Source organism: Artemia sp. Qi Xiang Cuo, chromosome 1, assembly GCF_049724085.1.
Source record: "Artemia sp. Qi Xiang Cuo chromosome 1, ASM4972408v1, whole genome shotgun sequence".
In the NCBI taxonomy this organism is placed as follows: domain Eukaryota; kingdom Metazoa; phylum Arthropoda; class Branchiopoda; order Anostraca; family Artemiidae; genus Artemia; species Artemia sp. Qi Xiang Cuo.
The window spans coordinates 100,225,312-100,239,129 of record NC_142794.1 but is presented as its reverse complement, the minus strand read 5'-3'; the positions used below and the strand labels follow the sequence as shown (position 1 = coordinate 100,239,129).

The window sequence follows — 13,818 nt, the reverse complement described above, 5'->3', positions numbered from 1 at the left end:
AGGCTAACTAATTACTTCTAAGAAAAATTAGCCAAAGCTTTTCCACCCAGACCTTAGAAAATATAAAAGGAGGATGGCCTTCTCTCCTCAAATACTGCTCCTGGCAAAGAGCTTAGCGAACTCGAAGAAGCCAGTTTAAGTGATCTAGCATGATCGTGTTTGGATAAATAATCGCATCTCGGATGCAACCATTTTCAAAGCATAAGTGCAACCCCTTTGTACTATTATTCAAATTGCTTTACAAAAGATGATAAGAACAGCGAAGACAAAAAAAAAACAAAAACAAAAAACTGCGCTATCTAGCTTTTGGTAGCCCTTCGGCATTTTTCTCAATGGAATAATAGTAAGTCTAATTAGTTTAATTGGTAAAATTAGGGTCTAACCGATTGATTTCGTCTCTAGTTTGTGTCTGGTTTTTGTCGTTTGGAGCAGCTAGTAATCTCTGATACATACTAAAAAGATTTTCTCCAAAGATATAAGAATATGGAATTACTGATAATTAATAACATTGATAAAAGTGTCTGATCTCAGTTCCTGACAGAAAAACGATTACAAGGCTTGTTAAAATTCCAGATACCTCAAATGCTAGATGGCGTCGATATTTTTTTTTTGGTCAACACTAGCGCCAGTTCCCACTCTAAATCACCCATACTCTTTGATTTCAAGGTTTAAAGTTTTTATGTTAAAAATTTATGTTACGTAAAGATCTGCCATTATAGTGGATAATTTGGCACGAATTCTAACAAAATTATAAATAAATTAAACGATTATTAAGCGTGAATGGTATTTAATCCATAAAGCAATTATTTTCCGTATAAACGTAGAAAAAGGTAAAGAATACGGCATTGGACTTTAACAGTCCCTACAGGTGGTGCTTTTCTCAGTTTCATGACCCTTCAGCCAGGAAGTGCAGCGGGGGAGGCAGCCATCCTGTTTTTTTGCACATCCTTCCTGTTTTACCTACCCCAGATTTCTCCAGGTACCCATTTAAAGCTAGGTCGAATCGGGCTGAGCTTACAGAGTCACGCCACTGACCCCCGTTCCAGACACAATAACCAGCGACCCCAGGACTCGAACCCCTGCATTCACAGACAAAGGATTTCAAGTCTAGCATGCTAACCACTCGGCTAGGACGCAGAGGACTAACATCAAAATAAAAACATTTTAGCAAATAAACTTTGGCCGACAGCACTAAACATTTGTAGGTGTCTTTTGTCACGATTTTCATCCTACAAAGCCCTTAAAACCACATTTTAAATATGCATATTATACAAGTAATTTATCGACTACTCCGAACTGCATATAAATTTAGTCGATACTGTATATTATACCACAAGTATCGATATTCGGCGGTATTATCAAGGCCGAATATAAGTGGCCATGGAATTCCTGTGTTGTTTAAAATCACTTTGCTGTGGCAGCGCGGCAGCGGAGTGCATCTGACACTCTGGCGATAAATCACATCAGTCCAGTTTTGTTAAGAAAAAAATGAGTCAGTGATAACTGATTGCGCCCCCTGGCATTGTGCCTAGGCCCGGGTCTATTGGTAAATCCTGACCTGGGTATTATATTCATGGATCCATACTCTCTTAAAATACTGATACTTTCATTAATCATCTCTGTTTGGGACTCACAAGCCCGAACTGGACGAGACACAGTCGTGTCATCTCTCATCGCTGTTGATCCTATTTGAGGAATAGTACGAAGAGGTGGCACTAACCAAATCTCGCTTCTCTTAGGAATGATTATATTGCTTCGAGGTTGATCTGGTCCTTGATTTAAAGTCTGGCTGAAGTATATGGGATTACAGGGATTGGCTTTGTGGATTTTTAAGTCAATGAAATTCGTAACAAAACAAATGAATACAAGATTCGTCCAAAAAGTAATGAAACTGGCCGACGCGCGACCTTCCAATCGCCACCAGAGCCATCTCAATAGGTGACTGGGTTCTTGCCAAAGCATCGCACCCCGCGGCAATCACTTCTTGACAGTGAGAGAGTGAGGATCTATAGTTTCGCAAACTGTGTTTTTTCATTTTGGTCACGGGATAAAAAGTAAAAAATGGAGCGGACGACAGAGCAGCGATACGCCATCAAATTCTGCTTTCTCTTGGGCAAAACTGCTTCAGAGACTCTTGCCTTGATTAAGCAGGCCTACGGAGACCATGCCATGTCGAGAACCTAGGTTTTTCTTTGGCATAAGGACTTCAAAGACGGGCGGGAGACAGTTGCCACCATCCAGAAGGCCGTAACCAACTCTTTAAAAGTCATTTCGGAAACTGACTTCGAGGGAGCCTATGAATCATGGAAATCGCGGTGCATCGACACCTAAGGCAACGGAACTATTTTAAAGAATTTTGAGCTGTTATTAAAATCGGATTAATGAATTCCTCTTTACAGAGCAAGTCTCATTACTTTCTGGACGCACTCTAAGATAACATGAGAATTGATTGATATTGACTTACTTAAAATTTAATTATCCTTAGTTATTTAGTTCACTCCCAGTTTTCAGTTTTTTTTTACAAGTTTTATTTGTTTTATTGCTTACATGTTTTAAAACCTAAATACTCGCTTGATATAATTAATTATGAAAACGACACGGGCTACATACCCCGTTTTAATTTAAGTTAAAAAAAAGGTAAAGTAGAATTAAAGCAAGAGTTTAAAAATGACATGGAAGAGTCAGCAGCAGGGTTTGATTGTACTCCAATCAATAACAATTATTTATTCAATTTCAAGTTTCTATTTAAAGCAATAAACTATTTCCTCCCTTAACACTATTTCATTCCTTTGGGTAGGCTACCCATTTTTCTACAGTTTTTTTTTTTTTTTAATGGTAGCTGAGGACAAATTATCCTCTACAAATTCTTTTGACTAAAAAAAACATCTGCTTCGTTTCTTCTCTTCTTTTGCTTTTATTTATATTTATTTATTAGATTAGATTTGTTTTTTTTTAATATTAGATGTTTTTTCTCAATAAACTTGTAGTTATTTCAAATTTGACTCGGCCTAATAAAAAACTTCAGGCGAATTTCAGGCAAATATTGGCCAAGGAAAATAGCGCCTTTTCTTCATATTTGTTAAATTTCAGTTTTCAGTCTTCTCCTTTAAAATTGCAGACCTTAGCAAACATAGAAACTAAGCCTCCTGAAGCAAAGGAAAGGAAGAAAAAGAAAATATTCAATAATGATTCGGGCAATTTAAAAAATATGTGCTAAGTAAAGGAGAAAAAGAAATAAAGATTAGCAAAGTAACAAAACAATGTAAGGGTAAAACGATCACTATCACAATTCGTTAAAGTCCAATATTTCACATTTAGACGTCTCCATAATCAGCTAGGTTTTGCTGCAACCGGTCCACAATCTGAAAATGAAAAGGATTTAACATTGCCATGATCTTATAAAAGAGTCTAAACAAGGGGAGAGGGCAGGAGGAGCGGTCTTTGGAAGAATATTGACCTATGTGCAGGTAACTTTTGGTTGTTAATAAGCATTTCCTTGCAGTCAGGGGCGTCCCGAGGGGGGAAGGGAGGCCCCCTCCCAAACTTTTTTGGCATTTGGTAAAATTGTCACCGAAGGCGAAAATTTCGGCAGAAAATTTTGCAAAATAAGCTGAAATTTAGCAAAATCCTTGATTTCTACCGAAAATTCGGCATAAATCCGGTAGAGATTCGGTAAAATTTACGAAGATCGCTCCCCAATAAAATGAGCCTCAGGACGCCCCTGCTTGCAGTACGAGGGACAATTTTTAAACTCAGCATCAAAACTGCAAGCTTAATCCAAGGATAAGCCTACCATCAAGGGAGCTTAGTGGATAAATTACCCCATCCTACCTCTACGTAGATTCGAAGACCCTATATCGTAAATAGTTGAAAAATTTGCGCTTAAAATATGCGATCTGAGCCTTGTGTGCCCCTTAATTACCCCCCCCCCCCAATGAAATCCTTCATACATGCTCTTTTGTGTCAGAGCTCTTTTGGCCAAATATTATTCTTAGGAAAAAAAATCGCATCCTGTGAAATTCCCGTTTTGAAAAGGAGAGAGGGGAAGGGGGAGTGACGATCACGCAATAGTGTTTAAATCGGCTCCACAGATGAGCATCCCAAGGGGTGAAAGCGGAACACTAGTATTCGTCCTACGGCATAAATAAATCGCAAGGAGGCACTATAGGCACTAAGAGAATATTTTAGAAGAGGAAGAGAAGAGGATCAATAGGGGCACTATAGGCACTAAGAGAAAATTTTAGAAGAGGAAGAGAAGAGGTTCAATAGGGGCACTATAGGCACTAAGAGAAAATTTTAGAAGAGGAAGAGAAGAGGTTCAATAGGGGCACTATAGGCACTAAGAGAATATTTTAGAAGAGGAAGAGAAGAGGTTCAATAGGGGCACTATAGGCACTAAGAGAATATTTTAGAAGAGGAAGAGAAGAGGTTCAATAGGGGCACTATAGGCACTATAGGTAGAAATCAGGCACTATAGGCACTATAGGAACTATAGGTAGAAGAGGCACTATAGGCACTAAGAGAATATTTTAGAAGAGGAAGAGAAGAGGTTCAAAGTATATTTAGCTCTAAGTATATTTTAGCTCTAAGTTTATCTCTAATTCTAAGCTAGTCTAAGCCAAAACAGGCAACCGGAGAAGACTTTCCAATGACACAAAGTGAACAAATAAAGAATTACAACAAATTACAAGAATATAACATTATGACCGTAAACTATGCACCCAAATCAATTTAGGCTATCATACAAATAACAATAAATTTTGGATTAGAAAGCCACCAGGTTATAAACAATTTAAGAAAGTAAAGAAGAAGGTTTTGCTCCAATTGGAAAATCGCCAATTTTCGATGCGTTAAGGAAGCCCGAGACGGTCAACAATTTTGATCAAAAGCTTCCGTCAATCGATTGACTCAAGGAGGATTGACCGTCTAGGAGTCTGTTTGACGCTTGAGTCAAGCGTTGACGGGGATTGATAAAAACTTTGAATGACTCAATCACTTTGATACAGAACAGTGTGTTAGATTAGCTTTGGTCGAGATTGAGGGGCTGATTGAAGCACACGCCAATCGATTGACGGAAACTTTTGATAAAAATGATTGACCGCCTAGGGCCTCCTTATTATGCAACTTTAATGGCTTTGTACGATCCAAAAGCTATTGATTAAAAAAGGAGGCCCGAGACGGTCAACAATTTTGATCAAAAGCTTCCATCAATCGATTGATTCAAGCATGATTGACCGTCAAGGAATCTGTTTGACGCTTGAGTCAAGCGTTGACGGTGATTGATACAGAGTTTGAATAACTCAAGTGGTTGACGGGCGCAACCAAAGTACATACAAGAAAATCCAAATCAGTATTAGACTGCATTTCACACCCGGTAGACACTTCACTACTCGACTCTGAACAGAAACTGAAAATCTGGCCGTGAGTCAAATCAAAGGAAAAATACGTCCTTTGGAAATTGAAGGAATTAAGCTAACTATTCCTCTAATTTAGTATTCAGTGGGCAAATCAAAAGTCCCATGTTCTGCAGAGCAATCCTAATAACGAGGTCATTACTGAAAATGGAAAAGTAGAGCCACCGAATCAAGGTTACCAGATGAGGTCACTAGGTAAACTTTTAGATGAGATCTTTTTTATTATCTTAGAAGCTTAATCAGGGTAATGGGACCCGCGGGAATGAATTCAGAACATAAATTATACCCCAGAGGTGTTTTCAAGCTCATACCTCTACCTATTCCTTATTTTAAAGGCAAAGAGGATTGTATAAGACAGCTTTGTGCTGGTCTTAATTTTGGCAAGATAGAGAATATTTTAATTTTGGTTGGAGTCGACTTTTCCTTGACCCCAGGTTTACAAAAAAAAAAAAAAAAAAACAATCCCAGTAAGTTAAGTAATATTTAAAAGCACTTGTTTTATATTTAAGAAATGTATTTTAAAATTCTTCAAAATCATATTAATCATGATATAGCAAAGGTGTGACGCACAAAACAATTTTCATGGGATTCATCTCTGCTATGGATATATTTATGACAGTTTTCCTTGTCAAAAGCAACGCTATAGCGTTGCCTTTTAGTAAAGAGCCATAAAGTTTCAATGTATTATTTATTCATTTTCCCCAAGAAACACTTCGTATTGAAGAAGTGGTCGTATGTACTTCGAAGGGGACTCAATTGATTGGAAATTGAAAGTTTTAGTTCTTTACGAAAGTGATCGAAGGGAAAGCAGCTCCCCCCCCCCTTTTCTACCCCATTTTAGGCTAACTTACCCAAAACACATCCAGTGAAATTTTGAGACGATCTCAAACAACTAAACCTCAAAGGATAGCATGACCCCCCCCCCACAACCCCTGGGGCAAGAGCTTGAAACTATTGCGACTGTGACGACTACAACCACTGTGACTGTTTGATCGAAGGGCAAACAGCCCCCCCCCCTTTCCTGCCCCATTTTAAGCTGCCTTACCCCAAACAAGTCCAATCAAAATTTTGAGACGATCTCAAACAACTAAACCTCAGAGGATAGCATGTCCCCCCCCACAGCCCCTGGGGCAAGAGATGTAAGTTATACAAGTTGCCCCTTGTTTAGGCCTACATATAGGGTTTGTATGTTTAGCAAATCAACATATACTATGTACATGCATGCTGGTTTTCCGAAGATCTAATCAGCGATGTTTAAGGAACGTCTGAGGGTAATAAGCTGAAACTTACAGGATATGTTAAAGCGGACGTTGAAAAGCGATTGGGGGTAAAAGAGCCACCCTTTTAAATACTCCTTTCTCAAGACTTATCGAAATTATGAAAGTCATCTTAGTAAGGATATTTGAAGTCTAATAACTATCTCTCCAGGGATGCCCTGCCCCCGCAGCTCCCAGAGTAAGGGATGTAAATTTTATCCTGGGTGTGTCCGAAAAGATTAAAGGTATAAACGTGAAAGTTCAGGGAACTTCAAAGGAGATGTTTAAGTAAATTGAAAGACAATACGTGTATCCAGGTTCAAAATGGCGTAATATTAATGTCCAAGGAACAGCTAAGGTTATTAGCTTGAAACATTCTGGGCCCCTAATACTATTACTATTGCGACTGTGACGACAACAACCACTGTGTCTGTTTGCAACTCCAACTACTAGCGACTGCTACGACTTACGACTGGGATAACTTGTGAATACGACTACTTGCGACTGTGAATGTGACAACTACAAGTGCTTCTGCGATTTCGACTTAAAATACTACTGCTACTTCTACTACTACAACTAGAACAAGTAAACTAAATCAAAAGAGTTTAAAAGTACATTCTGCTTTTCAAAACGGGACAATGCATCAAGGTTGTCAAAACGGCTTATATGCAGTATCTTGAAAATGGATAAGGTTATTAAGTAAAAAATTCAAGGAATATTGGGACACATAGAATAAATTTTAATTAAAGACCAATACTCACATAAAATAAAACCAAACGGACATGCCACGGGAAAATCTATACAGATTTGTTTGTTACATGACTCAATATTCTAATCACTTACCATATTTATATGTTACTGTGAAGGTCCGAAAACTGGTTAATGTCGGCATTCACGGATGATCACTGGTGAATGTCCGAAATTGCTTTTTCCCTGCTTAGATTCAATTAGCTTTGCGAATCAGCTTTTTCAGTCTTATGCAAGCTTTGGTGGTAAAAGTTAAAGTTAGGTTAGTTTGGAGGGTTAAGATAATTAAGGTTATAAATCTCAGAACAGGGGTAAAAACCTAATTTAACCCAACCTAACCTAACCTTTCACCATCAAACCTTACATAAAACTGAAAAAGTTGACTGGCAACGCTAACTAAATCCAAGGAGAGAAAAAAATAAAGAATATATTTTGAAAATTCACCGGTGCATGTCGACATTCACCAATTTAGGACATTCACGGTAACAAACACATATTAAAAAAAGGAGTAAAAAAGAAAATACAATTTCTATAAATAAACGAAAATCAAACCTTAGAGTAACCTCACACCGATACTTACAGAGGACCCCCCCGTCTTAACTCATCGAGAAACTTTGTATCTAATTTTTAAAAGAAAATACACTATCGGCCATCCTAATATTTTTTGGAAGAATATTCCAAACCGAAACACCTACACGTCTAAAATACAAAACTAGACCTAGCAGTATGTCATCTCTCGTGTAGTAGGTCCGCTGAATTCCATGGACCATAAGAATAGTACGCAGAATTCGCTGAAAAAATATCACCAAAATAATTAGGTACTAAATTATTTAAACACCGACAGACGAAAATATCAGTCTGAAAATCTCTCAACTGCCCAACATTAAAAATATCAAAACGGTTAGTACCTATTCCGAAATGATTAGTACCCATACCCCCCATCCTGAAATAGATTCGTTCGTTAGTACCTATTCAAAACCAGCCATCAAAGTTCACAACATTTGTTTTTTACTTATTTGTCAAAAGAACAAAATTAGCTCAGTTTGTTTGTAGTCTATAACCATACAGAAGCATTTGGGATAGGGCTTCAATCTTACCCAACTACTGATTCATCACCTATTTTACAATCCCTACTTACAAAAAGATACTTTTTAATAGTATTTCAAGATTTTTGTTTAATTATCCATTTCCTCTTCCTTACTTCAATTTATTCCTCTATTGCGTACTTATATGACCGTAAAAAAAAAAAAAAAAAAAAAAAAAAAAAAAAAAAGCAAAACTTTTTGTTTTCTCAGCGTTACAATGGAACATTTAACGAACGAGAATAATATATTTTCGTCTCTATAGCCAGTAATCCACACAACCGTTTAAAAATAAAAGACTAAACATAGACAGAGGAAAGGGAAGCAGATCCCCCACACCCCCATACTCTAAGCCTAAAGTTCGATTGTGCGGATATCTCTCATACTCTAAACCTCGTCCCAAGGACCACTGCTGTACCAAAAAAAAAAAAAAAAAAATCCCGCCTAACAATAGATTTTTTTTTTCGTGGACTCCACTCACTCCACCTACAAAAATATCTTCTGTTACAAAAGGTTTTGGTTGAAAATTGTATAAACCTGAGCGTTTTATATCTATGGCCCTTAGATTTTGGAGATTTTATAGTAAAGAGAAGCATTTTAAAATACTTCTTAATAAAAAAAAATTTTTTTTCGAGGAATACGTGTTGCTTATTCCATGCAGATTAAAAATGATTACATTTCAGATTTACATGAGGGGTATATAGATTACATTTCTAACAACCTAAAGGATGGAATGATGCTTATTTAATGAAAAGGAAAAAAAAATACGTACATGGTTGGAGAAAACAGCGTACTCTAAAGGTAGGGAGGGGGCATTATGGCCCTTAGATTACGAAAAAAAGATTCATAAAGTTTATATTTCATACGAATTAATTACACAGATTTACTGATTTTTTACAACTTACTTTTCCTTTAAAGAATAAACAACAAAGTTCTTTTGCTTACAAAGTTTTATATAAATTCCTAAGATAGGTAGCTCTTATGTAAGAATATTTGCATCTTTTGGCAAGGGTCTTTTATTAAAAGAGAAGCTTCAAAAACGCTTAGGGGTTCCAAACATGAGCGTTTTATATCTATGGCCCTTAGATTTTGGAGATTTTATAGTAAAGAGAAGCATTTTAAAATACTTCTTAAAAAAAAAAAAAAAATTTTTCGAGGAATGCGTGTTGCTTATTCCATGCAGATTAAAAATGATCACATTTCAGATTTACATGAGGGGTATATAGATTACATTTCTAACAACCTAAAGGATGGACTGATGCTCATTTAATGAAAAGTAAAAAAAAATACGTACATGGTTGGAGAAAACAGCGTACTCTAAAGGTAGGGAGGGGGCATTTCTCCTGTCTTTTAAGGAATTAGATAGGAGCTTCAGACTGTGAATCTTATTTTTTAATTTATTGAACAGCTGAACTATTATTTCAAAGAATTCGTGGTAAGAAACTTCAAGTAAGGAAAGACTTGGCCAAATAAGAATTCTGATAACAATTTATACATAAAAAGAATTGGCTTTTTTATGCTGATTCTACATACATAAAATTTATTTATGTTACCCATCAAAAACTAGGAGCCTGAAAAAATCGCTTGGATTTTGGAAAAGAGGGGACCCCCCCTCACAAAAAAAAACAATTATGTTTTTTTTAGCTTGTTGTAATGTGATTCATCTCTGCACTGCTAATGCAATTTATTTTAAGATATATGTCCCCTGTGCAAGGAGGAGGGGAGTACAAAACACTTAAAAAACGCATCAAAATTTGTTCATATGCATTTTTGCTTCGTTTTCACAAGTCGGACAATTTTTTTTTTTTGGGGGGGGGGGGTTTAAACTAGTACAGCCCCCCCCCCCCGCGATGGATACGGCATTGCGCCTGTGAAATTTCTTTTGCAGGTTATTCACAGTGAAATTTATTTAACTGAAAAGAGAGCAATTTTGCTATTAGTGAATAGCTGAAATTCGGCTTTAGATTAATTTTTTAGATGGAAAAATACATAGAAAAACTGCCAAAATTACGTCAAAAATGAATATTTTCTAATTTTAAAGCAAGCTCAGATCATTCTCTAAGAGAAATCATGATTCTTTATCAGTAATCAGAAACTAACGAGCTAAATGATTAAGAATATTGGCCTTTCTTTCAGCGCCATTTTCAACTGTAAGCTCGAAACAAAATCGAATGTTCCACAAGGAATATAAGCCTGAATAAGTATTAATTAGATTAATTAGACAGGGTTTCTGACTCTGCTCAAGTATTTTTTTTCATTTAACGAATAATGAAAGCCATTTCTCACCCCTTTACAAATATAGAAAGCCAAGAAATTCATTTCGTACGAATTAATTCATTTGATACGAAAAAAAGATTCATAAAGTTTATATTTCATACGAATTAATTACACAGATTTACTGATTTTTTACAACTTACTTTTCCTTTAAAGAATAAACAACAAAGTTCTTTTGCTTACAAAGTTTTATATAAATTCCTAAGATAGGTAGCTCTTATGTAAGAATATTTGCATCTTTTGGCAAGGGTCTTTTATTAAAAGAGAAGCTTCAAAAACGCTTAGGGGTTCCAAATATCTAATATTTTACAGGGGGATGGCAATTGAAATTACCCTCACTACCCTTCAAGGCGTCATGCACAACCCAACAGACAAGTGTGTTTACATAAATCGTGTTCAAGCTCCTCTAATAACAATCCCCTTTAAAGCAAAGATTTTTGGTTCTCTCTTTTATATCCTTTTCCATATTTTAAATCCTAAGCTAAAAGATTCGACACTTTCTAGTCACTAATGAGCCAAAGAGAACTTAAAAAACCCTATAAAGTTAGAACGTAATTTACTTGCTAGAAAGGAGTGTTAGAAAAGTAAAATAATAAGATTAATAAAGTGGCCATAATAGAAGAGATACAAAATAGAACCGGTCTTTCAAAGTAAAGTGGTTTTTACCCCTCGTTTCCAGGCGCCACTGCCATTATTCTTTTGTTTTTATTTCCCATCTCTTTTTTAAGGCTTTATACTTGTATAATTTCGAGATAATAATTTGCATAATTTGTTCTTTTTTTTCTTATTCTCTTTTCAAGCTTTTTTTTCTTTTTTTAACGAATGGAGTCTACTTACTAAGGAATGATTTATCAAAAAGAAGAAAAAAGAAAAAGTAAGAATAAAAATAAAATAAAAGTAAGAAACAGATAATGTAAAAAATAAAACAAAAAATACAATTATTTTCTTAAATAATATAAAAATATAATAAAATATAATGTAAAGAAATAATTATATACATAATTTAAAAATAATATACAAGAAAAATAAATAACAAAATATGTAGCCTGGATTGCTTTTTACAGCAAAAATTATTTTTAAAATTTAATCTCCATTATCATTCCATAATCGAATCCTTCACTTAATACATCTTCCATAAAGTATTCGGTTTGATTTGTTCTCCATTTCATTTTTGATTCTTCTTTAGCAATTAGCAAGTCAAAAAAAAAAAAGTCATCTTTACCACATTCCTTGCGAATTCGGGAAATCGTTCCCATTAAGAATTAAGGGGAAAAAAATTAAGCACAACGAAAAAGAGAAAGAAAAATCACCTTTTGATAGAATGATATTTGCTCCGTAAGAAAAGATTTAATAGAACGTTGGAAATCTGTAGCACGTTCTGCGTGGAAATGGTTTATTTCTGCACAAGTTGCATAAGAGATGACATCCGTTCTTTGGGCTACGGACTGACGGATGTCAATGGGTCCGACTCCACTTTTTTCTATGTCTTTCCGTTTCTGTTGTGCACCCTTAAATGGAAAGAAAGAAACTCTTTTAGAAAGATAGAAAATATTAAAGCAGAGAACCGGAGAAGAACGATAATGATAATCATTTAGAAACTTTAGGAATAGTTAACATTGCTGATCCATGGATTAAATTTTCCTCTTTTCGATGTCTGTTCTTCATCCTTAGGAAAAATCGTACTCTATAATTATCAGTCACAAATCTAGCGCACAAAATGGAGCAGAGTCGAGATTGTCCGAGAATCTCGATCTAAAAACTTTCTAAGGACATTTAGAAATTAGTAGAATATATTTAACAGCAAAATATATAAATAACAACATAATATGTATAAATTACATCTATAATAAAATTATATTTTATACGTTTTAAAATAAAAGCTTTATAGTAAAATAATATGTGCACCACTTTGTACGTTTTTAGAAACTACATCTTTGCTGAAATTTATTAAAGATCTGAAATATCTTAATAAATGAAATGAAATAAATAAATGATTAATAAATGATAAATGAAATAAATGAATAAATGATAAATTTTCTTCTTTACGATAAAAATTCCGATCTTTACGATAGATTCTTAATAAATGAAAGATCTTAATAAATGAAATTTATTAACAGTTATTTGAGGTTAGAAGATAACTTTAATATTTATTTTCAATTATTTTTTTCATTTTGTGATAAAATTGGAATAACAATGAAAAAAAAATGTAATTTAGGCTTAGGTAGAAACAAAGGAAAAAAAAAAATCGAGAACAACAAGAAAGAATTAACAATTTACAAACTGCTAGATTATTTAATAATATTTTCTTATGAGCCCTGCACGACTTCCTCGACATGGTTTTATTTCTGCCACCCATCCTGTAGCAGAAAGATAGAATATAGATAGGAAATACAGAATATAGATATAGAAAGATAGGAAAACCTAAAATATAAAAATAAAGCTGAAAGACTGAAAGAAATATAGTTGAAAGAAATATCGGTTGTCTATAATTCCATCAATACTTCTTTTTGACTTGTTTCTATTTATGCTGTCCACGTTATAGGAAACAAATAGGAAAAGTTTGGAGGGATAGAAAACCGTAAAGAAGAAAATCAGCAATGAAAGGCATTAGTAATCATTGATAGACACGGTTAGCAAATATCCCTCATCTAAAAATCAAACTCAATTTTTTTCAACATGTTCCTATTTATGCTTTACACCCTGAAAAGTAAGCAAACAGATAATAGCCTTTAAAAAGTTAGAAAAACAAAAGCATTAAGAGAAATAAGAAGTAAGAGAAGATAAGGAAAATAAGAGAAGAAATGCAAATATTAAGTATCTATAGACACCAGGATTAGTTAACATTAGTTGCCTATGAATCCAAGCACACTATTTTTAACATGTTTCCGCTTGTCTTGTGCGTGGTTAACTAGAAACACGGAAAATCTTTTAGAAAAATAGAAAAACCTAAGATAGAAACTAATCAAGTAAAGAAAAACAATGATCATTTACAGATTACAGGATTAGTAGGCCTATAAATGTTCTTTTTTTTCAGTCAGTATCATC

The 13,818-nt window shown here is 34.8% G+C and overlaps 1 protein-coding gene across 1 annotated transcript in view; it reads right to left on the bottom strand.

Moving 5' to 3' along the window:
* Nucleotides 1-2,339: 2,339 nt before the first annotated feature.
* Nucleotides 2,340-13,818, bottom strand: part of SH3PX1 (sorting nexin 33-like protein SH3PX1) — a 198,065-nt gene continuing 186,586 nt past the window's right edge. The window contains exons 12-13 of the mRNA XM_089092739.1: nt 12,084-12,281; nt 2,340-3,362 (exon numbers count right to left, since the gene is read on the bottom strand). Coding sequence (XP_088948865.1) covers nt 3,315-3,362; nt 12,084-12,281 — 246 coding nt within the window. The 3' untranslated portion in view covers nt 2,340-3,314. The remainder of the gene's footprint in view (nt 3,363-12,083; nt 12,282-13,818) is intronic.